Here is a 27,065-nt window from a genome sequence, read left to right on the forward strand (position 1 = left end):
TTTAATCGCTGAGGTTTTGAGAAAGAAACAAATGGATATTTCGCCATTTAATCCTTGTTCAGGAAATATATTCTTAATGGCGTGTATAACGCCCTAATATACCCTTGCTCACACCTCAGCTCTGCGATATATCTAAGGCTAGATAACTCAGTCCAAACTTGAGAGCAGACTGCAATTTAATGGACTTTGAATGCGGAGTAAAGCGTGCTATTACGAATAGTGATAGGGGACAACGTACTCATATACTAGCAGAGCTCTTGCAAAACGGAGATGATCAGATTCGAGACTTCTCCTTTATTTCACTCATTAAATACATTCACTAATTCTTCAGTGGTAAATCGATTGCGTCCAAGAAATTAGAGAGCAGGCTAATTGACTTAGGGTTAGTAACAGTAATTAGTTTAACAGTAATTAGTAATTCACGTCACATTTCTTTTATTCTTGACGTTATTTTTACTAGTGATATAAGGTTTCGTTTGTCAGCAAAAAACTTTGCTTTTCTCTCTATGAACAAAAAAACACAGAAATTGTTTCTGTGTTACGACCATTCCTTGTAAATTGAAGACCAAATGTCGACATTACAGCTAAAAAATAAAAATAAAAGGATAATTTTTCTGACACAAATTTCTACAGACGTAAAACCTTGCGTTACGCTCATGGGTAAAAAAACAAAATTAATATCAAAACAAGTGGTGTTGATTTTGTGATATTTTTCCTGCTTGTTGTTTTCTCATGTTTGTTGTTTTGCAAAGGAGTGTTTAGATAAAACTAATTGTGCTCTGAAAATTGTGGCCAATCTTAAAAAATCCAGGGTCAAGCAGGTTATGGCAAGCGCAAGTGGACGAAAAACCAGACCCTTTATTGCATGGGCAGAAAATGAGGAGAGCCTAACAACAGGTTCTCAAATGCAAAATAAATCTTCATGGCCAGACGGCAGTAAAACTCTCTGCAGCAACGACAATACCAACAAACCATTTACTTGGCCGTGGAATGAGCATGAACCTGTAACAGAGCCTGTTACAACAGATTGGGCAACTTCTTCGCACAAAGTTTCCTCATCCAAACGCACCCATGGATGGCGCGGATGGAAAGGAAAGATGAAAATTTCCTCGGTCCAGCAGACCTTTAAAGGCGAAGAATATCATTCTGATAATTGCAATATTGTGCACGATGATTCAAACACTATGCCTTCGGTGACGCACCCAAGTCATTTGCTAGTCTGTCTTCCTCCAGGCTGTGTTCCCACTGAAGTGATCTTTCGAGTGCCTAACAATGAGACGGAATCGCGACCACAATCCAGGGATGTAATGGTTGAAGACCCGGACGTTGATCTTTGGATGAAGGATATTTTTCACTAAGCAGTAACAATGCAGAATGTTGAGCAACCCGTGATCTCTGCACCACGTATCTCGACCTTGGAAGGAGCTCTCCTAGAGAAAAGATCTTCTACAGATATCGAGCTGAGGCTGTTTTTGCAAAATCAAAAGGGGGTTATTCGCAGAAATGCAATTTGTGAGGAGCTGGAAAGGACAATGACCTTGATAAAAATCAAAGGGGTAAGATTTAGTCCGTGGCATCTCCGAGAGGAACTGAAGATCACTTCACAGATAAAGAATCCGTAAGGTGTTCAACTCTTTTTGGATCTTTGAGATTAGATATTGTGTTTGAGATCATATGCCGTAATGCTGATCACTCAGGAAACAATTTTACGAGAAATAGTCGTAACACGGTAATATTTTCTTTTTTTACTGTTCATCGCGAAACAGCAACTTGCAAAAACAAAAAAATATTTTTCATCATTAGAAGATATGGAAGTTTTAAACCTCGAATGTTTTGCTTTCTTTTTGGGAGCCTATTCTGCTTTGTAATGAGTTAGATGTAAGCCACTGATTGTGTACATACTTTTTAAACCGCTATTGCTCGCAAAATGTTGCTTTCTTTACATTCAGTTGAAAACTGTTGAGTTTGGAAGATAAATAGATAAACCGGTATTTGTACTGATAGCTGAGTCAACTGTAACAGCGGCCGCTCAGAATCAGGACCATCCTCCTCGATGGAGAGACTCCTTTCAGAGTTCAAAATGAATACAGTGAACATCACCAAAGTTTGAGATGAAAAAAAAAAAAAGTTCATCATCATTCGATTCTCAAAAGCGATGCAAATTGAGGCCGAGAAATAAAAACCGAATTTACTGACATGATGTCCTTCTTTTATTAATGTGTTCTTAAAGCTTTGTTTGACAAAAAGGTTTTTTAAAGAAATAATAATCATAATTGCCTGCTTTAGCTTAACTCCGATGTCAGAAAAAGCGAATATAAATAACGTACTTTAATTAGGTTGTCAGGCGGCGAGAGCAAATTGGTTCTACGAATACAATTGCGCTAATCAAAAATTAATTAGCCATAGAAACCTTACACTGATTAATGTTTTACCAATCGCAGCGGCTTTTGCAATTTTAGTTAATTATCTAGGCACAGATATGAAAAAGAGTGATGTAACGATGGAATCAAGGATTACGATCGCGGGTACCATTCTACAGGGTTTATTAACGTAGAGATTTCGCCAAGCTTGAAAGCGGAGACCCAGTTACTTTTTTTTCAGCCCTTCTCTTTATTAAGACTCCTCTGAACTGGCTGTCGAAGGGTCTTTGCAAGGGAATTAAATGACTATTCGGAGGGTGGGAGGGGGAACAACGGGGTTTGAAAACGAGGGATGATATTCTCACAACTTGCAAAACGATCGAGACGCATGCTAGTCGACGGTATTTTCAATACGGATGACCGATACGGTTTTTCCGAATCGATACGATACCAAGAACGATACTGATGTTTTTCTTCGATATCGATATCGATACCGTAACTTCTCTGAGTGAAATGATAATTTACGTGATTTGATTTACCAAATAAAGGGTTATCCCTGGAGTTATATACTGTTCAGTACTCCTCAAAATCAACAACAAGATAGTGAAAAATTTAAAACCGGATTAAGGACGTACTTATGTCGAAACTCACTACTGTCGATCAGTTCACTCTTGCAGCGCTCAAACGCCACTTAGACCGGTACACATCGAAGCTCAAGAGCAATGAGTCTCTCCAGCCTCTTGTCAGCGGTTAGTCGGCGGCGTGAGATAAAGTGCCGGCAAGTCACGTGCAGTATCGAAAGCATCGATACTTTTCGCTGGTATCGATATTTTCTGAGCAGACCTCGGTATCTATGGCGGGTGGATTTTGTCAAAATTAGTAGCAACAAATTCGATGGCTCACTATTGGATGGCTTACTATTGGATGACTCACTATTGGACGGCTTACTATTGGATGGCTTACTATTGGACGGCTCACTACTGGATGGCTCACCGTTGGATAGCTTACTATTGGATGGCTCACTATTAAATGGTTCAGTAATGGATGGCTCACTATTGGATGGCTCATTATTGGATAGCTCATTATTTAATGGTTCAGCAATGATTACTCACCATTGGATGGCTCACTATTGGATGGCTCACTATTGGATGGCTCACTATTGGATGGCTCACTATTGGATGGCTCACTATTGGATAGCTCACTATTGGATGGCTCACTATTGGACAGCTGATCATTGGATGGCTCACCATTGAATGGTTCAGTAATGGATGGCTCGCTACACATTGCATACTGAGCCGAACGCAAGGAGCCTAAATAAATTTTCCTTTTTTATTTTGCCCATGAAAGGGTTTAGGGCACATGTTTCAAAATAGTTTGATTGTTATCAAATTCTCTCTTTTTGCGTCACCACAAGCCAAAACAGGAGCCCATGAGTAATGCACTCCTGTATAACTGTCAAGCAAATGTATCTTTCATGAGCCAGAATGGCTCTGCAAAGCGTAGTCACTCTCAACGAGCGGGGGAGTTTTATCCATTTTAGTAATGGATGGCTGGCTACACATTGCATACTGAGCCGAACGCGAGGAGCCTAAATAGATTTTCCTTTTACATTTTGCCCATGAGAGGGTTTAGGACACATGTTTCAAAAATAGTTTGATTGTTATCAAATTCTCTCTTTTTGCGTCGCCACAAGCCAAAACAGGAGCCCATGAAGTAATGGATTCCTGTATAACTGTCAAGAAAATGTATCTTTCATGAGCCAGAATGGCTCTGCAAAGCGTAGTCATTCTCAATGAGGGGGGGATTTTTGCGTGACATTTATCACCTTTTAAACCAAACCAGCTGGAATAAAGAATATTGTTTTAGCTATTTAGGAACCTGTTTTTTTTTTACGCGTGTCTTTTTTTCCGTTGAATTGAAAAACATTGTATTATTGCATTCAAGAGAAACAAAAGGTTTTCATCGCTGGGGTCAAAATTCTTTGCAAAACGAATGGTTTTTAACAAACAAATTAAATAAACTATGTCGGGTATTTTGAGGAAGTCAGTTAGATTGTTGAATGTGGGTTAACATGGTAGAATATTGACGCTTAGGGTGATTTGTTTCGATATAAAGAAAACCAATAATAGTTGCATCATGTTAAAGGTTTTCAGGTTGATTTTGCAGCTGTACCTTTAATACATAAGCGCGGCTCCGGCAGGTTTCTTGCCAACTCGATGAACAAAGAGCAATTTTCCCTGAGTAGGTCTTTCAATCATTTATTGTCAGTTGACTCAAACTACCCGTTACTTCATGCTGTTCGGTTCGTTTCCCTAACAGTTCAAATGGGTGCGTTCTTCTGTATTGGTGTAAAATTGTCAGATTATTTGAGTACAGTGTATCGCTTAGAATTTTGACTGTCAGTTAAAATGTTAAATCAGGCATTGACATCGGCCTTCATCTTTAGACTCCCACAAAGGGAGTGACTTGTACTCTGGCTTCTGAGTTCGTTCTCAAGAAAAGTCCACGCACTGGTTCTGATTCTTGTATGAAAAGGTAAGTGTAATAAGCCAAGTCTCCCTTTCAAAGTGAATTTTTATTACTTAGCGTACATGTACTATTCTGTTTCTGTGATCTAAGAAACATCTTGAAAAGTTACATCAATCTCTTTAAGTTGTTTACTCTACATTTGTCGGTGCGTGTTTCTTGTGTCAGTGCAAAATTCACTTTTTCCAGTCGACCAAAAGCAGTAAATAGCTACGTTTGACAACAGTCAGAGTTATGATAGCACTCAAGCAGTTTTTTCCGGATTCGTGACCAATGCGGGATGTTCTGGTATCGGATTCGTTTTGCCTTTTACGCATCAGTACACTAATCCTCGATGTAGACAGCGAATCCGAAGATTTTGATTCCGATGTCTAAAATGTGAAATTTGTATACGAATACATTAAATTCAAAAACGTTTCGTATTGTAAACGATTTTTCTCACGAGGCTAGATATTTGTCAGCCTCCTCGTTTGCGATTTTTCTCAAATATTTTACCTTATTTATGGAACAATTTACATACTGTAGCTTTCAAAACAATTCTCAGCAACTTGGACTCCAGAAAACCCTACATTACTATTTTAGTTTTCTGTAAGACAGAATTTGAACAGTCCCAGGATCCTTAAATATTTTTATTTCATCGCAATATCGAACCAAGGCAATTGTTGTGACCCGTGGTTTATTCTTAACTATTTTAGAATGAGAGTCGAGCTAAAAAGTCTTGTTGATAATCATTTTCCCTCTCAAGTGGAAAACTTTACTAACCCGAATACCCTGACAACGATGAATCCAGTATCATTTATGAAATAAGGAAAGAAAGTCGCCTGTAGTGTAAAACCAATAGTCAGAAAAAAAATCCTGCTGATTTTACCCAGGAACCTTCAGCTTGGCCTTATTGTGATTAACAAAACTTACCGTATTGTTTCTTAAAAGTGTAGAAAAATCGACAACTATGTTCCCAATAGGCGCCGGTCACTTTATTGAAATCATAAAATGGAACTCTACAGATTTCACAATAGGAAGGACTCGAGAGGAAAATACAAAGTATCTAATTTTTTGCTCGGTATCTGTCCCCGTTTATCTTAAAACGAATAATTTATAGATTTTTTTCACTCTGGTTCTTCATATAGGTCAAATATCGACAGGCAAATTACAGGTTATATAGATAATTATATGTTATGAGCTTCAACATGTCGCGCCTCCTTTCATATTTTGCTGCTCTAATCAGTAGAATTGTGTCCGGTCTTTTCAACGCTTTTTTTATATCTAAGATGGCTTTTTACGAGTCTGTATGCATTCCGTTCGTACATAATTTATGCGACATCCTTCTCTAAACCATTCAAAATATGAGTAATTTCAAAATGTTTGTTAAACAGGTAACTATTTCGAGAATAAACGGGGATGTGGTAATTTTGATTTTTTCGCGAAAGTGGCTAAGTGTAAATAAAGCAACTTTTTGCATTTATTTTTCAAGCAAAAGGTGCAAGGTTGAAACCTGGAATCGTGTTGTTATCCGTGTCGATTTAAATTAGCTTTTTAACGTTTTGGGAATTTTTCCAGACTTGTCGTACTTTGCTTAACTCATCGGCAAGTTTAACAGTCCTCTCTGATTTCGTTAGTCAGCTTTCTTCACGAGAAGGATGGCCATTAGAAAATCTCTGGGAAGCGAAAATTTCATTTTTGTGAAAGCTGTATTTACAATTATGACGTATATGTGGAGTGGAAATAGTGGAACGTTTGCCTCTGAAGGTGAGTCAAGCTAACATGTTTGGTTTTTTTGAAAAACTATTAGTTATAATATCGGCAAACTAATGTAAGTCGTGGGAAGAAAGCCACAAACTGGACCAACTGAGCTCTCGTTTCATTCGGCGGCATCTAAGACACATTTGCCAGCATGATAATCAGTACGAAATAACGAAGGCTACAAAACTGGTAAGCTCTCCAAGGTGCGGAGCTCTGGTCTCACACTAACACACTCTCAGTAGAGAAAATATGGAGACGTTCTTCTCTCATGCATGTATCTCAATAATTGACCCGAGATGAAATCATCGCGTTTGTGACAGGAAGGTCTTAAATCACCTTAGAAACCAAACTGTTTTTGTAGAAAATATATGAGGCCATTCAGGCTAGAAATTTCTACCAATCAGAAAAAAAATTGAAATTTCGAGTATGAGATGTTGCTTAAATAATCTTAAGAATATCCTTGAACTTCTGAAATGAGGAATATTTTTGCTCATAACTGTAAGTTAATTACAATAAATTTTGCCTTACAGTTTGTGGCGAAGTTGTAAACAACACGCTGAAAAGTCCCGGATATCCAAGTGCTAACTATCCTAAAATGTTGGACTGTGTTTATGTGGTTGGCATTCCATCTGGCATGGCTATGAACGTTTCCTTTGAAGATTTTTACATTGAGGATGACAACACGTGCTAGTAAGTGATTTATTCGAACATGAAAGCCATAAATTTATTTGCAGTTGGATAGAGGATGGAAAATGGAGCGGGGGTGTAGATTGGGTAGGATAGGAAAGATCTTTGTGCTTCTCTACCCTTCTACACTCGTGATTTTCTTTTACTCCTCTGTGCCCTATTTCCTTACGCAACTCCCGCATGGCTGGAAGGAAACTGAAGTAATTGCTATTCTTATTGTGTTGGCAAAGTTCGCAGTCCCAACCACGTAACGAAACTTCTGAAGAGGGAGCTTGATAGGAGAGCAGTAAAGTAAATCTCTTCAAACTTACAGAGAGTTATAAAAAATACATTGTCAAGGATGATGTAAATTTCTAATTTCTACCCTAGTTGTTACTTTTTCCTGCTTTTTGACGATCGTCGGATACTTTTCGTAAATTTCAAGGGAATTGTCGTTCGAAGTATCAAGCAGGGCAGTTGGGAATCCTTCTGCGATAGAGGACCTGCATGCTCTATCTTGACTTCGCGAACGAGACTTCGAGCGCGATGCTCGAGGAGTTCGCTTGAAATCTACGAAAAGTATCTGACGAATCTCTTGGCCGAGATGAAACGCAACCAGCCACGGAATTTTTTCACGAGTAATTGACAATTTTTCATTGTATATATTTATGATAATTCTTGAATAACGCTGCATTCGGTAAATTCATTTTCGTCTCTTAGTTATGATAATCTGATGATTATCAATGATGAAAACCACGACTATGGAATGTACTGTGGAGACTGGACAGGACATACAAAAATTGTTTCTGGGAAATATGTTTTGATAACTTTTCACACGGACATAGGAACCCAAGAGAGGGGATTCCACCTGCTATTTACTGCTGTTCCAATCAGTAAGTTTAACCTTGGTGGAGAATTGTTATTTTAGTGTTTTCAAAAATTTTAAACAATTCTGAAGTTAAGCTTTTTCATGGTTAGACAGAAAGTATAGAGATAGAAATTCGGTCAAACGGAAGGAAGAATGGAGAAGTATGGCAAACGTTTAAATGGACTGACATGCGAAACAGCATGAAAACGTTTCAAAAAATTTTGCGAGGTTCATAAAGCTTCCAAGAGCTGCTGTGAATATTGTTTCCACGAACATATGATAGGATTCAAATACCTTCCCTGTATTCGATTGTCTCACGAAGCTAAACTTAATGATAAATATTTTGCTCACGCATAGTCGAGAAAGTGTCAAATCAAACGAAAGCATGTACAAGTCGGAGGTCGAAAACGTTAGTTTTATGCGATGAGGTTCTTCATAATTATTCACTGACAATACTTTAACTTATTTCAGCAGGAAACAGGACAACCAATCAGCCATCATTTAATGGTAAATATCATTCCAAATTAATAACAGTCGATAAGGCCCTACCTGTAATTCAAATACATTTAACTAAACTGAAGACTTTATTACAAACTGTCGCTTGAATAAATGACGTTGGATTTTGTCGACGGGTCAAAAATTAAATAATCGGCATTAAATATTTAGATGTAAAAAACATTTGTAAATATGTTTAAGTCACCTTCTCAATTGTGACTGGCCACGACAGGCATGCTACCGCTCAAATTTAGGAAATTTTACGTTGCTGTTTGGTAGAGCACGGCTGACAAATGTACAAAGTTTTGAAACGCACGAGCTGAACTCTTGTTCCGCCCATAAGATCTTTTGTTACGCCACGTCCTCGTTGCCCTCGTCATGGTGTACAAAAATGTACAATAAATCAATTTTAAATTGAGTGTTGTTAGATGGCGACAGTAATCAAGGCCTTGCTTTGATTTTACACGTCAGGTTTCGGTTTTCTAACGTGATGACAGAGGCGACGGCGACGTAAAGAGACTGGGTCTAGGCAGTCTGTTGCTGTCGGGCTTACTTCACGAAAGAATCTCGGAAACTTCCAGTTTTCCGGCCAATGTGAACCTTTCGTGCTTAGTTTCTTGCGGATTTCGTTCAGTCTTTCACTTAAATCGCCGAACATAAAATCTATCATCTTCATTTACATCATCATTGCGCAGAAGCATCACATGTCTACACTCATATCCTCGCAGTATGCAGGAAAATTGTCTCTATGGACTAAGTTAAACGGCTTAGCTAGCTGCGTGTCCTATATAGATTCAGAGGTAGAGTGTCGAAAATACCAATCGGGAGGTCGTGAGTTGGACTCCTTTTTTTTTCATCTCCTAGTATGCGTATGTCATTCACTAAATAACATATTCCTTATATTACTAGGATTAAAATTAACCATCTTCACTCACATCATCATTGCACATGAGCACCACATGTAGACATTTCTATCCTACTGGTATGCAGGAGATTTGTGAATGATTTAGTGAATGATACAGGCATACTTGGAGAAAACATCGAGTGTTCTCGAAAGGAATGGAACCTACGACCTTCCGATGAGTACTTTAGACACTCCACCAGTGAGCCATAGGAGACTCATGGCAAGCTAGGTCATTTAGCTTGTCCTTGGTGACAATTTTCTTGCATACAGCAAGTGTAGGAATAGAATAGAATGCCTTGTTCAACGTGCACCGAGTGATCTACTTTGAAGCTTCCATGAAAACGCCACAAAACACTGAATATTGGATACAAATCGTTAAAAAGATCCTGGAGTTTTTTTTCCTCTTTGCATTGATAAAATTCATTCATTTATTTGACGATGACTTTGCTCATTCTACGAAGAAACACGTTGTGTCCTGCACATGTCGGGCTTTTGAAAATAGTTTCGACATAGGGGTTACATGGAGAAGTTCCTTTTACAATTCGTTACAGTACGGACCGAGAGGTTAGTAAGAGGTGATTAGGTATCTAGGGTCAATAATAGCACTGCACCACCAATTTGACTCTGGATAACTAAAACTTTAACTGATCTGGGTTTGACTTTAGGCAGTCCATCGAATGAAACAGAATTGTATAAGGATTTTTGGAGATTATCTTACTGCGGACAATCTTGTAGAATACAAGGTGAATTAACTATGTGCTGAAGATATTGATATTGCAAAGGTATTGCTTAATTGCTTGTTGTATGTCTATAGGCTGTGGCAAGGTGGTAAACGGCACACTTATGAGCCCGAGATACCCAGCGAACTACCCAGCGTATCAGGACTGCATTTATCTGGTTCCTATCCCACAAGGAACAACAATGATCATCTCTTTTCACGATTTTGATGTGGAATATGATGACCAGTGCAGGTAAGGGTGAAAATAACATTTACTACGATACTTGTGGTCACACAAAAGTCGTTTTGAGACAAAAACATTTAGGAAGACCAACGTAGATATTAGTAACCAAGTGTTGATAAATTTGAAGATTAGTAACTTGAGATCGGTTAAATTGCGTTGACGAGGCGTGCTGCAAAAATTTTTAAAATTACTGGACCTGTTTATTTTATGCTCCGCCAAAGGAAGCAAATCAGATGAATGGATCTCAAATGTAACTATTTTTTTTCCTTTTGTTCGCAGTTTTGATTATTTGAAATTTACAAATGAAAAAAATGACAAGATTGGTAAATACTGTGGCCAAATATCAGACCCCGGGCGGACTGTTCTTGTAACTGGAAAGTATGCAATACTGATATTTCACTCCGACTCCAGCGCTCAGAGAAAAGGTTTTCTTTTATTCTTGACAGCCATTCCTCGAGGTAGGTCACTTCAGAAAAGCGTACAACTCTTCAATGAAAAATAGTTGAGTTATAGGAAAAGAGAAGTTTAAGAAGGACAAATTTTCCTCGTGTAATAACCATTATGAAAGCATTTGAATAGGTTGTGAGCGGACTTCAGGTGAGTTTAAAGTGATAAGAAACTAATCGATTATTCCGCTGATTTATATTCCCGAGTGTCACTTTCATCTTTGCTGATACTCGCAAGAAACTTGTGACATGTGAATCTAGTACTGGCCAGGCTCACTATGGATGGAGTTCTCTGTAGCCTAGTGTGGTGGGGGTGGAATCTGAGGTATTGCCCGGAGTTTGATTCCAAGGGGAAATTCGGATCAATTCATTGTAGTGACGAGACGAACGACGTCTTTCATCTTTTCCTTCTATCCTTAGCAAAAAACGTTGATTTTAAGAGAAAATCGTCCTTAATGTTCAAGAAAAACTGCATTTCCTTATTGAACAACGTGAAGACCGCTTATGTCAACTCATAGGTTTGTTTTTCTTTGACAGTCCCACCCAGGGTATTGGTACCAGCTTCCGTTGTACGATCATTACCAGGCTACGAAGTGACGTGCTCAGCGACCGGAAGTCCTCCCATTTACTTGGCTTTAATGAGAGATAACACTGTTCTAGTAAATACAACTACTCCAACACGAGTCAGATTGTACACGGAAGGAAATTATACTTGTGTCGCAACAAGCAGATATGGAACCAACACGAGCAACTTTGTGTTAAGTTTTGTTGGTAGGTGCTTAGTTTGATAGACAAAAGAGTCTAACTTGAACAGAATCCGCTCAAGCACTTGCTTTCAGTGTAAGATCTTTTTCTATTTCAGCTCTTAAGCGGACCACACAAAATTCCATCCTTAAGTCAAACTAATTTCATATTTTCGAACTTCAACTGAGGGTATTCAGACAGTAACCGACCCCAAGGTCATTTACCTAAATTACTTTTCAAGATACACCTCTGAAAGCATAACTATCACCAATATATACTTTGTTTAAGAAAAAGGTAAAGATGATAGATTAAAGGTTTTCTTTGCTCTTTTTTCTCCTTCAGATTGTGGGCATAACTGTCGCCATTCGTGGGAAGGCCGTACTTTTGGGAATAGTCTTTACTGCCTAGGGTTGATGTCACCAGAACTCGCTATAAAGTGCACTTCAACCGTTACTGACAAGATGTAAGATCATTGATTTCCATCGTTCATATATACGGCAAAAAAAGAAATAAAAGTCACGTGGACTTCATTAGTAATCGTATTGACCTTTTCTCTGTTTCATTAGTCTCTAAGGTTGTCTGGGACTGTCTCATTGACATATAGATTTAGCCAAGCCTGAAAGCGGAGCTCCATTTGGTTTATTCTACAACCGTTCACTTTCTCAGAATTTCTCATTGGCTGTTGAGGAATTTATTCACGGGATTTTAGGGATTTGTAATTAATTATGTAGAGCTTGGTAAGGTTTCAAGGGCATTTTATTACCAAAAGGGCTTTTCTTTCTTCATTTGCTAAAAAAGGTTTAAAATTCATTCCGAACAGCTGGTCTGAAATCAATACGTACGAATACGTCCCTTGTCTTAGTCCTCGCTCATTTGAAGATGATTTTTTTTCATTCACAGGTCCATGGAATTCACAGGAAACTTTTCACATCCTTCAGCTGGTATTTTTTCCAGCCTGACCAACCTACATTGGCTGTTAGTATACAAAGTTGAAACATACGATGCTAACCATGGCAATTACTTAGCGACTCCTGAGGATAAAAGCAACGAATGACTGAAACAGACTAGTACTTTCATTACTTTTTCGTGGCAACTTCATAAAAAAACACTTATTATATAAGGTTAGGTGAGGCTTCTAAACGCAGGTCAGAGCTGGTAACCACAAAAGCTATGAAGTTGATAGTTGGATTGATCTGGAGGGGTACACTGTGTCCTTACTGTTTCTCCTCAAGGCACAAAGTTTGTCCACTCTATCGGGTTTACCTGGCAGGTAATAATTAATTTCAATAATCAATGGTTAAGGATAAGATTGGGATAAGATGTTGTAAACTGCGAGGGCGCGTGAATATCACAACACCATTCCCAGCCCGCTACGTTTCTCAGGATTGAATGGGAGCAGTTGTGTAAAACCCAAATAATTTTAAAATTTCATAACGACTTTGTATGTTTCATAGGTCACTGAGAACGAACAACATCGAAGAGTTACCAGGCAACCTATTTACCAACTTAACCAAGTTGCGAACCTTGTAAGTTAAGTAATATCCACTTCGAACTTAAATTTATTTAATTTAGTAGGAAGTAAGTTGATGTGCAGCAGACCCGGAAGCCATATATATATGCCGAAAGACTGTTTATGTCTGCCCTTTTTGGATTCAAGGTGGAGATTTTAAAATTTTAACAATACCATTAGGAAAAGAAACCTATTTTGAAATTTTAACGATACCGCTGGGAAAAGAAACTCATTGGACTGGTTTTGAACTAAAATCTGCGCTGCTCATCCTCAGATGTTGCCATAAATCACATAAGACAAGATACTTCAGCTTCTTGTTCATCCAACCGGAGATTCTCCTGGTGTTTAGCATGAAGTAACTAAGAGTAATATCATACGACCTGGATGAGAGGTTACCCTGAGCTATTCGTCGGGTTTTTCTGATAGTTTGCTTGTCTCAAAGTCATATTCCTGGGTAAAGAGTTTTACCGCCAGAGTAAGGCACAAGATCAGAATGATCTCTGTCTGTGCTCAAGATCAGACTTTCCCTCCTGGAGATAGTACAGACTAATCCACAGGGTCTTTCTTCTTTCAATAAACCGCTTTCTCTCCATAAATTTTGATTGCGGTTTAGGATATCTAACGTCCTCTGCAGTGATAACTTTCCGCTGTATGTGCTGAACGTCATCTCTTGAATAATAAAGCACCAATTTTTACAGGCTCTTGAGAGAAAACAAGATCACATTTCTTCCTGAAGGGGTGTTTGCTACATTGACAAGTCTGTGGCTGCTGTACGTAGACAACTTCCCCAACACTTTTGGTGAATTTTGCAATTTATTTTGGATCTATTTTGGTTTACATCGTGCACTTTCTAAGGTCAGGTTTTTCCTAGTCAGAATTGATTTCAACATGGAACGACTAATATGTCTTTTGTGTAGAGATCAGGTAACCAGCAGAAATCAATTCACGAGTAATATTACAAAAGGCACAAAGTTTTCCTAAAAAAAAATGAAATTTTGTATTTCAAATAACACACACCCGCTATTTTTCCCAATCTAAAAATCCTTTAAAACATTCTTCGCTATGGTTAAAAAATTCTCTTGATAGGGATTTAGCTTCAAACATCATTTCGGTTTTACCCGAGGAAATATTTGCTGACCTACCAGGTTTAACTTTTCTGTAAGTAGAAAGATATATCTTAGTTCTGTGTAAGGTATGAAAATGTAAGGATAATATAGAAGTGGTAAAGCCAAAGGCTAGTGGTAAATAGTTTTAAATAAGTTACATCAGTAGTTATCTTTCAATTCAGTTTTGTAATTGCTATTTCAGTTAACAATTGGTTCATACGTCAGCGTGCGTTCATGAAGCACGCGGGCCGTTTGGAGAGCACGAAAGTTGCACAAGAGTTGCTTGAGGCGTAGCCGAGAGCAACTCTAGCTTCTTGAGTGCTCTCCAAACTTCTCAAGTGCTTCATATCTCGATGAACGCACAGCTGATGTATGAACAAATTGTTTTATAACATTTTCAACCCGATGGAAATTTTTTTTTCGCGAGGGATTTGTTTGCTGACGTCATGAGCGTGCACAATAGGAATATGAAGCACGCTCGCGCAATTAAATTTGATTAGACAAATTTACTAGCTATGTTATAATATGAATTAACAAAACATAATTTTGCCCAATAACTTTCCAAGAACAATATTTTCTTACGCAGCAAAAACATATATAACTCGAGGAAGTAAATATAAATCGACCCAGATAAGTTTCATAGTCACGATTAATCATGCTGCCTAAAAAGTAATGATCGAAAAAGTCCTGGAAAAAAATGTTCACAAGAAGTAAATCTCTGTCTTTGAAGCTGCCTCTCATAAGAGTTATCATATCGTAAAGTTAAGTGGCTGCCAGAAGGGTCAAACGTCTTGCGATTGTATAAAATTTCGAATGCAAATTAAACCGGTTGACGTGATGAATTTCTTTTGACAGGGACGTTTCTGACAACGCTTTAAAGTTTCTACCTGACAGAGTGTTTGCCGCTCAAGAAAATCTAATCTGGCTGTAAGGTTTTCAACTAACTTTTTCTTGAACGATCACTTTGTTTTTGATTAAAATATCTTTGCACGAGTTTGATCTACGAAATGAAAAATGCCATTTACTCACTCAACCTTTGAGCCTTTAAGTGCTCAACGTGGTCTCTCCAAATCGCCCAAATCGCACTACCTGGCCAGGTGAACTTATCGACAGACTCTAGCGCTTAGCTGTCGATCGAGATTTCATCCTCCTCAGTCGTTAGACACAACTTTTAATTTGCCCATATTTATATTGAGCCCGGTGGTGCTGGCTTTGTCATTTTACTTCGAACTCTTTCGTTGAATCTGAACCTGAGTGTGAGAGGGCAAAGCTTTGTCTTGAGCAAATTCGAAGTCTTGGTTGTTGATTGAATGATTACTTTTGTTACCTTTACGTCGTCACATGTCGATACTAAGTTGTGTTATTCTTTTTAAGTCGAGCACAATGATGCAGATTTGGTGGCCGCATTGTGCATTATTTCCCCCTCTTTACAGGAATCTGACTGCAAACATGATCCAGACTCTCAGTGTGGAAGTTCTTTCCTCTCTCACACAATTGGTCATGTGGTGAGTTTGAGTCTGTTTTCAGCTGACAACATTAGTTTCCTACGTCCAATTAGGTGTTCATGTTGTTGAAGCATACGTTTCTGTAAAAGGAGGCAGAAGCTCATATTTATTTTCACAAACAACAGCTATTAATATTTTGTTCTTTAAACAAGCTTTTACAATGCTATAGTTAGCGGGGAAAAAAAGTTCAAACGTAGGGCTTATGCAATTTTTCCGGTCTTAGTGTCCATGCAGAGACAGTGTTGTAATTATTACTCAAAGATACGATCTAACGCTTAAACTTAAAAAAATAATTCCGGATAAAATCACAAGACGGCGATATAATCAAGAGGCAGAAAGAATTAGCCGTGATTTTATTGCAAAACTATTTCGTTTCCTTTCTCTCTTGTTTGGTCACAGAAAAAAAAACGGACGGTCGATAATAGTTGTAAACCAAAAGCCCAATAAAAGGATGCTATTATTAGTCATCAAAGTTATAGAATGAATTTCACCTTGTCTCGTTTTTTTGTTTTGTTTTTGTTTTGTTTTTTTCAGGCGTATAGCTTCAAACAATATTAAAAGTCTCTCGGTTGATATGGTCGGTCGCCTTACAAAAATAACAATACTGTACGTTCCGACTTAATTTGATTTTTCCAGTTAAGGCCAATGATACATCTTTATCAAATTAGCGAAATGAAAGATGGATAATCGTTTCAGTTTCTTTTATCTACCTTTTTTAGGGACATATCCTCAAATGATATCCAAAACCTTGACGAGGATTTGTTTGCCCTCATGGACGACTTAGATTCTTTGTAAGTGATGACTTAATCTGCCAAAACATTAACTTTGATCAAATTCTCGAACGTGGTTGACTGCCTATTTCAGGCCTATTTTAATAATATAGGTATAAACATTGTAGGAATACTGTATGGACTATATCAGGTTCATTTTCTGCAGCGAAGAGGAAACACTAATCCAGTGTCCAAGATAAGGTATAACAACCTAGAAACATCACAATAATGGTCACAAATTAAAATATGAACGTATTGATGGATAACTTTCTATTTACTTGCACGAAGGGGAATATATAAACCATAATGTTTTCTTCGTTATCATCATGGAACATATTTTAAGTAGTAAAGTGATTAATAAGTTCAAATCATGGAACATTGCGAATAACAGACGTCTTGGGTAGATCTGAACATTCTACTCTTCTTAATTTGGAAAATGGAACGTTTTTTTCACACTTTGTTGTTGCTACAGTGTTTTATTTCTCCTTCACAGGTACCTGAGTTCAAACAACATTTCATACTTACCAGCCAAGTTATTTTTCAACAATGATAAAATAAAACGTTTGTAAGTTCAATGTCATTATGATTTCTCATAGATATGCATAGAAAATATGTTAGCGAACGGTGTTACCTTCTTTATAGGACGTTCAAACTTCGGGAAATAATGAAACCGTTTCATTATTTTCCTGCACGTTTGGAAAAGCACGAATGCGTTTGATATCATCCTTCAAGAGGGAGGCTTCCTTACGAAATTTCTTTCTAAGTTAATATAGATTTTGATCGGTTGAGGGATTATATGGAAACTTCAAACTGACGTTCCTCAGCACTGCCTCATGTTTTCAAAGGTGGACATATTGCCTTTCGAGAGATCCTCACCGACACACTCCTTTTGCAGTACTTGGTACTATAAGATACACTCACATTCACAACAAAATCAGTACGATTACTGACCCTACTTAACAAAAACTACATATTTGTTTTTACCAGGGATCTCAAGTACAACAGGATTGCCAAGTTACCGACCGATATTTTTCGTAACATGAAAAAGTTGCGACATTTGTAAGTATCTTAAAAACGACGGCATTGATCTAACGAAAGCCAGACAGAGGCTTGAAGGAAATGCGAGGTTTGTGTAGAAGGATATTTGACAGAAAGATCTTGAACAACACTCGAAAATTCCGGTATCCGAAAATTTTCAAAACCATTATTTTGAAAACTTAAAAATTCTCAATAAAAGCTAAGTTTTTCGTTTGTCTCACGATGTAGTCACGTATGATGTAGATCGCGACGTTTCGACTGCATACTGTTAGTCTCCTTCAGGCGATGAGGTCGACTGGTCATGCGTGATCTTATAAAGCATGATGCTCTGCTGTGATCAGGAGCTTTTAACTCGTTGGCGATAGCAACTTGGGAAGTGAATTAGTGGAAGATAGGAGTTTTTGAAACCAATCACAATCGAGAAAATTTCAAATTTTTTCTATTAAACATGAAAATGTCTTGTTAAAAATGACTTGGACACACTTTTCCCTTTTCTGTAAGGGATGGGGATTGTGGCTTGACGGGTAGTTACACGCACTTATAAACCGATAACAAGTTCACTCTTGCCTATTAACTCCTAGATATTTACAAAACAACCTGATAAACTCCATATCCAACGAGACTTTTGCCATTACGACAAATCTGAAATACCTGTGGGTTTATTAGCTTGTATACTTTGGTTTGCTAACGATAATCAATTACAAGTATTAAATACTCTCAAGATTTATCCACAATTATTGCCCCTGACATTCAATTGTTATGGAATATCTACAGTTCATTTCATCTCTTGCTATTTTGTTTTTTTATTTCTTGAAAACCATGAGGTGAGGAATATCGGTTTTAATACAATGATCCAAGAAATTATTGGTTTAATTGCGGTCAGCACCTCACCTGGTATTCATGCTAAATAAATCTAAGTCAAATAAACTGGATAAATTATTTATAAATTTTTTTGGTCTTGATAGTAGGACAAAACTATTATTAAACTGGCCATGGTAAACAGTCAGGTCTCCCACAATGTTAGAGTAAGGCAATTCTTTTAAGGTTTCTCTTAGGATTTTTCGCCTTTTGATTTTTTCTACGCTGTGTACAAGCTATAGATATTGCAAGAGTTTTGCCTCATTTAGCCCCGTCGATTTATTTCTCTGACAGTTGTAATATCAAAAAGGGGAAAAAATTCATTGAACTTAGCAAATAAGATCCGAATTTTTCCCGTGGATATGGTATAGCCACAGAAACGAAAGCTCTTTTTCACAAGTTCCTGAATGTTTTATACGGCATATCAGGTACGACATGACTTTTCATATATGGCAGACATAACTCATTTATATTTGGTTGCCACATGTTATCTGGAAGAACAGAGGGTCACAGAACGCCAAACAGGCTGCTCACGCTTGATTTAATGTGCGTTTTGCCTAGCTTTTGCTACTTCACCTGTTTTGTATTTGTCTCCAACACAAATTAATCGAGGATTGTAAAGTGTTAGTCATGAATTCGTTAGAGTGACTAAGTGATCTCAGCGTGGAGATCGACAATCTCCACCTATGAAGAACTAAATGAACGTCTGCTCGAGTATGGGTAACTTTTTCCTTAATTTGTTAGATTTCTAAGCGCCAACCAACTAAAGATTATTCCGTACAGAGCGTTCTATAGTCTGGATGACCCAAGCACAATGTAAGTGTAATATGTGGTGTGTTTTCTTGAACCCAATACTAATTTTGAGTGTATTTTTTACAATTAGCAGCTTTTGAACATGTCAATCATTACGATATAGAAACATTTTGCCCTATATATCAACCCATCCCCAAATTAATCATTAAGCGGGTGATCAAGGCCAAAAATATCAAATTCTTCCTTTTCTCCTTTGCGTTTCGTTTGTTCTCTAAGCAGTCACTTCGGTCATCTCTTTCCTTCGGTCTCCTCGAGATCTAACTTCTCGTGATCATCCTAATCATCATATGTAAAACACAGTAGACCAACGAATAATTTTCAATGCTTTCATCACCTGATATGTATTGTACTGTTATCACTATACCGATGATTTTCTTTTCGTCAGAATGCTTTCAGACAATCCCATAATCACAATTGAACCGGAAGCTTTTAAACTCAGTGATGAGGAATGTGAGGGATATGACTTACATATGTAAGTAACCTCTTCGCGCAGACTGACACCTGAGCCACCCTGTTCACTTTATCAATTCGTGAAGTACACCTTACAGATATGCTAAGTCAACTCACAAGGAATTTTATAAAGTAATAATAATGTCAGTATATCAAAATGATCATAAGTAATTCGGTCATCGGCTGCAAGTCGCCGCTGACATTGTACGTCCCTCCTCAATGTTAACTTAAACCCATGCGTTAAAGGAAAGTTGAATCCAACCTACAACTTAACGGTAAAATGCAATGAAAGGTCAAGTACATTTGATCTCTCGGTAAATTGGAGAATAACTCCCGATTATTATAATTTTGTCATAAGAGAATTCTGTTGATTTCTCTTACGTTGTTGTAATTTATCATCAGATGTCTGATAAGTGGAATTGCTAACGGCGTTGTAAACCTCCGCTTGGGGCTTGACCACACCTGAGGCATACAGGGGAAGGTCGAACTGCACCACGAATAGGGTTCCCTTGTTGCCAAAGTAGGCAATGGTAAAATTGATTGACACTTAAAACGGAAGTACAACCGTATCGAATAGCACAAGTGCTACTCAACAATCAACCCATCTTTGGAATAATAGAGAGGTTTCCGTCTTTCGGCTTGAAGCGCATCGCAATTCACTTTAGCGGCGGCTAGAAATGACGACAACTGTTTTCAGTCTAATGTTCCTACCCTCTGTACATTATTCTTTGCAGATATTTGTTACGAACGAAACTGAAGATATTTCGCGCGGATTATTTCGTTGGTCTTGGTGGTCTGGACTTTGAACTGTGCTGTATCCCATTTAGAAAGACAACATTTTTTTTACCAAAGTTACATAAACAAGTTTCTTATGCCATCTCAAGAAGTTAGCTCACTTTCAGCGGGAGTAACATCAAACGGATGCTGTTTACACTCACTAGATATAAATCCAGCTGCCCTCGATGATAGGTCTAGCTGATATGTAGCTGACCATAAAAGCTATCAATATTATCAACGTAACTCTCAGATGGAAAATTTCTGATTTGATTACATCTTCATCTTACTTAGCTAAAATATGTCTATTGGAGTCAATTTAGGTTATATTAGTGCTGCTGGCTAATTAAGGTATGAGGGCAATCATAAACCTAACAAATATGGTGATTTTTTTTTTCTTTTGTCAGGGCGTTAAAGAATCGAACCATAGGAACGCTAAAATATCGATCTCTAGTCAAGAATTGCACAATATATCTGTAAGTGCTTCGCTTAAAACACAGCGCTGGTTAAAGCAGAGACAATAAACATCAGTGTTCAGAATTTCATATTTCCTTCTTTCCAAAGTAAGATGCCATATTGTATATTTTGAATCCTACAGCTTAGACAAAAAACGCAATTAAGTTTTACCCTCTGTGCCGTGCCAGTCAGTAACATTTTTATGTTTTGAGGAAGTCAGCTTTGTGGTCCTACGACATTGTAACATCTTGAATGACTGATGTTTTGCATTCCCAGGAATCCTGTTGATTCTGATACAGAAACTGTTCAAGTTAAAAAGCCAACTAGCCAAGAAAATGTGGCGTTTATCTCTGCGCTTATGTCCACGGGATTTAGGAGAATACCAAGCAATCTTACAGATGACCAATACCATTCATTCTTGCCATGTCCAGCGGGAACTTTCTCTAACAGTTCATCGAAGGGAAAAGATGGATGTTCAGAATGCGCCCCAGGTATCTCTATGTGTAATTGTTTGTTCTAAGGAACTAAAAGTGCCGCAGCATATGAAAGTGATCGAAACATGAACATTCTACAAAAGCCACAGACTGCCCGCTCTCGGCAGGAGAATTATTTCAACGTACTGATAGAGCAATGAGTAAATACTTAGCATAATATTCCTTGTTTTCCATAAACGATCAGCTGTAGCGAAGGACGCAAACGAAACTAATAATAACGGTAAATATAAGCTGCTATAACAGCGAAAATTACAACCTTATCTAAGAAAAACCTCGCTTTCGAGCAAGCCTAGTTGGTCTGTCATGAACAGAGACACTCTCCTTTAGGAAGATATCTCTCTGGCAGACATTACACACTGGCCTCTTTTTCTTACGGTAGCTAGCTAAGTTATTTCGCAGAAAAAAATCACTTTACTGTGTTGACCCCGCTTTAGGTGGTTTTTTCTCTGATAATGTCGGCCATGTTGCCACAAACTGCAAGAGATGTCCAACTGGTTCGTTTGTTTCCTACGATGAAGCACCAGGAACACGAGCGGAAGATTGCAAGTCTTGCCCTGAAGGTACAAAATTGTTGTGCAAACAAAAGCTCATTTCGAACAGTTCTTCAATGTCTTATTCACAGACGAGTATGATTCTAAGTCTATATCTTAAAAGATGGGACTAAATAACGTCCGCTAAGTGGCCAACAAAAACTATTAACCAGCCTTTTGTGAGTTTAAGAGGCAATTGATAACTGGGAATAAAAAAAAGCCTTCTAAATCCGGGGTAAACATTCTTTTAAAACGCTTGGATCTATGCAAAACTTTATTTTACGTATGATTTCTCGGCTTTATTAGGCTTCCTTCAAAAGCCTTATGCAATTCATGAAATCTTTCTTTACAGGAACAGATACTGATTTCTTCGCTGGATATCGAGCCTGCAAATGTCTGAAAGGATTTTATCGTACACATATGTTCGAAAAATGCCATAAATGTTTACAAGGCATGGCATGCCAAGACGATCATATTTCTTTAAAATCTGGTTATTGGTGGGAATGGCGCAATCAGACGTCGAAAGGTCGGTACCAAAAGTTTATAAAAAATCTTGCAGCTGTGTTGCCAGCACTTGGCATAGATGATGTGCAATACCCTCACCCGATCCCAACCCCTCACCAATGTCCACGGGAGGAAGCATGCAAAGGTGGTCTCGATTCTCCATGTGCCGATGGCTACGAGGGTCCACTCTGTGCAGTTTGCAGTTTAGGGTATTACAGACAACAGAAAACCTGCAAACAATGTCCTTCCAAGAAATGGATTATCGGACAGTTTTCCATCGTTGCTGTCGTCTTTCTGGCAATTGTGGGGGGCATAGTGTGGTCAACTTTCAAAGGAAATGTCAAGAAGGCCCAGGATAGATCTTTGATAGACAAGTTCCTTTCTAAACTTAAGATCGTTATTGGGTTTTATCAGGTCACAGCTGGTGTGCTGCAAGCATTTTCCAACATTGAGTGGCCAGATTCTTTGGAAGTTATCGCTGAGTATTCAGAATTACTGCAACTGAATGTTCTTCAGATGGTCCCCCTCGAATGTTTAATCAAAGGATTGCGAGTGAATGCTTTTGGAAACATGTTTACGATGATGGCTGTCAATTCTCTGGTCATTTGTGTCTCAGGTGTCGCCTACGGAGTTCGTAAAGTTGTTATTGCGAGGAATGAAAGCTTAGAGGAGGAAGAAAAATCTAGCAAACTGTCTGAAACCAAAGAGCTCGTGTACAGAAATTTGTTTTTTTTTCTGTATGTGACGTATTTGAACACGTGCACTACAACTGCCAACGTCTTACCTCTTGCTTGTCAGACGCTTTGCCGGGATGAAAAAGAAGAGTCGTGTTCAAAGTTCCTGAAAGCAGATTACAGCGTGCGATGCCACGATCAAAATTACAACAAGGTAATTCTCTTGGGATACATCTCGACCGCTTATGCCATGATCCTCCCAGCTGCAACATTCGTTGCACTCTGGAAGCATAGAAGAGTAATATCTGGTAAAGGAACTGCCAAACTAACTCAGGATTCTGTCTCAACCGCATTAGTGGTAAGAGGACTACGTTTCCTATTTGAAAACTACAAACCTAGCTCGTGGTATTGGGAGTTGGTCGAAGTGTGTCGAAAATTAATCCTTACCTCCGGATTGATTCTTGTGGGACAACAGAGCAGGTCCTACATTGGCTTAGCATGGGTTGTTGCCGGAATGTATGGAGTGCTCTTTTCCTCTATAAGTCCCATACAAGACGTGGTCGAGAACAGAATGATGGTAACGTCACTTTGTGTTACTATCGTCAACTTGGGTATTGGAGCCGTGAGTAGAATTCCAGCTGAGAACATTCCAAATTCAAAAGACTCCTACTCGGAGACAGCTTTCTTCAAGGCTTTGGTGATTGCCTCAAATACCTCTGTGATTGGCCTTCTTGTTGGTAAGAAAATGCCGTTCATTCGAATAAGTTTTTCCTCTCGCAGAAAATCTACTTTGAAATATATATATGTTCTATTTCGCTCATTGACCATTTTGCCACATCAAAACTAATTATGCTTTCTCGTTTCCCCTTAGTTCAGTACATAGTGCACCTGTATCATTATTTCAAGGAGTGGCGCCAGAACCCAAAGGTGTCGTTTTCTTGTTGCCTGGAAGTTTTTCTCCCCCTGACCAACATGCAAGGAGATGTTAGCGCTATGGATGAGACGAAGGTATTTGAGAATGAGACGGACGCAGGGCAAGTCGATGCGTCCAATGTACAGCTCAGTATTCGTAAAAATGAAAATTTGGATATCAACAGAGAGAGAGTTGGTCAGGATGTTCGCAACGAGATGAACGATCAGAATGATTTCAAAGAAGCTGCTGTGTTCAAGAACACGAAACATCACCAGGAGACACAGACGGAACCAATTTTTTACAAGTGAGTTATGACACTCAAAAGAAACGAGGCGCTCTAATAACTTTTTCTAAGTAAGATAAGTCAAGATTAATAAGCTTTCGTACAAAGTCCGGAATATATATGAGAAATATTACAAACTATTAGCTGGAAATGTTTACCAGAAAATTATACTTTGATTCCATGGGTAACAAAGAAACAAAATAACAAAATACCCTTTATTTTTTATGAAAAATTGAAGTAAACTTAAGAAATTTTAAAATTGTAGTCTGTGACGATAAGTTTTTGTCCTATCTGGACCTTTGCGGGGAACGCAACAATAACGGGGGAAAATAGATCGGTAAAGACCACTCGGCTGCGAGGACGGAAACTCGTCACGATTTCCTGGTACAAGGAGATCTGCTTCGAGCGAGCTTTTACGGACGTCAAGGATAAGACAGCGGTTTGGTTCCACCATAGACTGTATTACCAGGTCAGGCCAACAGCTGACATGACCGCTAGCGTACTCATCTTCGTAATCAATGTAATCGGCAGGCAGTCGTCTATGTAATTGAAAAAGCTTTTCAATATACTTCTATTGTTCTCTAAATTTACAATGCTTGAATAAGGTCACAAAAGAACGGAAAATGTATCCTCGAAGTCAAGCGATTCTATTTAAATATTCCATCTGTTCGGAAAGAAAATTCAAAACTAAGGAACGGACTTAATAGACTCTAGGCCCTCTATACACCTATCTTAATTGCTGTAGAGCAGCTTAGGAAATAAAAGTGAGAAGTAATAATAATTTCTGTTTATCTATGCGATGTTGGTGTTAAGTTCGGAAAAGCGGCAACCTGAGAAATTATCCTATAAAAGGAAAGCGAACTTACGAGCGCAAACTCATCTGCAGACTTCCATGAGAACCACTTTTCCAGAAAGATTATCAACACTTACATTTGTATTTCCAGGGAAAGCAGTGACACTTATGCTTACATGCAATTTCAACAGAAATGGTCATCAAAGTCCGACGTACAGGTGTATAATTAAAATCAGAGTAACAAGCAAAATCTAATAGTTGACAATTCAAAAAAACTACTGAGGTTTTTCTATATATTTTGAAATACTAGAGCGAAAGAACCAGAATAAATTGAAAATGGCCAATATGAAACTTTTATGCGTAAATATGTTCCGAACAACCACACGGATTTTCCTTAACAAATCATAGGTACCTTTCATCCTGTTACGGGTCATCTCCAGTGGCGAGCAGAAAGGATTTTTTGCCGCCGTAAACTAAACATTGATAGCTGGTTGGTCAGTAGCACGGTTCTTCTCGTTTCATTAGAAAAAATGCAAAGGGTATAGATTTCGCGTATGATAATCATGTGATAATCATGGCAACGCTTGCATTCTAAGAATCATTTCAGCAGAGATCGAAATGAAAATAAATTGGTATTTGTTTCAAGGAAAGTAGAAGGGAGTCCATGGACAGAATTTCCTATTTATGTAATGTGATATAAAATTATTCCAATTGTGAAAGCTGTTATTGCAATTGTTCTTCACCTAATCAAAGGCAAGAATTTATTAGGTTATTTTAAGAAGAATCTTTGTGGCCTTTTTCCTCCTCCTCCTAGCCTACATTCTCATTTATTTCATTTGTTGTTATCGTCTTTCAGGTCTTATCAGTTTAAGTCAGAGTGAACTCTACGTTGGAGATCAGATGAAGTAGAGTAGCCACACAAGGAAAGGAGACGAATTACTTATTGTAGCGATGAGACGCCTTGCTTCAAGGATATTTACACTAACTTACGCAAAATAATTTTTTGTTAATATATGCAATGCGATAGATATCGATTCTTCAAAATGAAGAGTAAATAATCAACGAGCTGTAACCCTGTACGACAATCTGCTAGTTGTAACGGTTAACTGCAGTGCGCTATTCAAATTTCACAACATAGAGGTTGGAGTCCTGTTACGTTTGAAACTTATCACATTGTAATGAACTTCGAAAAAAAAGGAACTTGATCACGTAATTGCCTTTAAAGTACATAGAGTTCTGTTTTGTTTCATTGTCAAGTTTACGCCCCTATTTTCAGATAGAATCGTTCAAAGTTTGCATTACTTACGTACGTAGCAGGCCATTCCTGTTTAAACCAGATTACAATTGTACACGTAAATTATACTCTTGTTATAGAGCGCCCCTTAAGATTCAGAAGAGTCGGAGTTAAGAGATCAGCGGAGTTAGATCGTAGTTTTGACAGAAGTTTCACTCGTCTGAGTTACGTAACGGCAGAGTTTCTTTAAGCCCTCAAAGACAGGATCAGACTTTTCACCGCATGTGTACAATATTCAAACGAGTTGACGATCACATTAAACGCTGGATGGTCAACTTGTGTTGTTGTGGTTGACACTTCCCAAACTCCAGTCCACAACACTCAGTGTCCGCTGCTCTGGGTACGCAACACATAGTAGACAACTTGGGATTTAACTTGTGTTATCTTATGAAGGAATGGAATAAACCCACACTTAGTGTTTGGCAGAGCTTTTATCAGGGTACGTTATGGGTTGGATAGCTAGGCACTTGTATGTGGTTGATTCAGTTAATGTGTTATGAAATCACTACTCCAGTTCATCATCGGGGTAGGCAAAAGAATTTGAAGCAATATTTGATTTGAAAAGGTTTTAAAGATATTACACTATTCA

At 38.2% G+C, this 27,065-nt stretch overlaps 1 protein-coding gene across 1 annotated transcript; it reads left to right on the forward strand.

The window, feature by feature from the left end:
- The first annotated feature begins 4,710 nt into the window (after positions 1-4,710).
- LOC113665697 (uncharacterized) lies at positions 4,711-26,197 on the forward strand. Its single transcript, XM_089208657.1, has 29 exons — positions 4,711-4,895; positions 6,503-6,632; positions 7,157-7,316; positions 8,013-8,185; positions 8,632-8,667; positions 10,374-10,530; positions 10,801-10,979; positions 11,505-11,738; positions 12,054-12,174; positions 12,612-12,686; positions 13,166-13,237; positions 13,920-13,991; positions 14,308-14,379; positions 15,183-15,254; positions 15,761-15,832; positions 16,367-16,438; positions 16,552-16,623; positions 17,096-17,167; positions 17,590-17,661; positions 18,222-18,293; positions 19,243-19,314; positions 19,697-19,783; positions 20,496-20,570; positions 20,943-21,011; positions 21,268-21,482; positions 21,920-22,045; positions 22,368-23,930; positions 24,065-24,410; positions 26,039-26,197. The coding sequence occupies exons 2-29, from the start codon at positions 6,524-6,526 to the stop codon at positions 26,061-26,063; spliced, it is 4,542 nt and encodes a 1,513-aa protein (XP_089064783.1). The 5' UTR covers positions 4,711-4,895; positions 6,503-6,523; the 3' UTR covers positions 26,064-26,197.
- Positions 26,198-27,065: the final 868 nt, after the last annotated feature.

This window comes from Pocillopora damicornis, chromosome 6 (assembly GCF_964200805.1).
Source record: "Pocillopora damicornis chromosome 6, jaPocDami1.2, whole genome shotgun sequence".
Classification (NCBI taxonomy): domain Eukaryota; kingdom Metazoa; phylum Cnidaria; class Anthozoa; order Scleractinia; family Pocilloporidae; genus Pocillopora; species Pocillopora damicornis.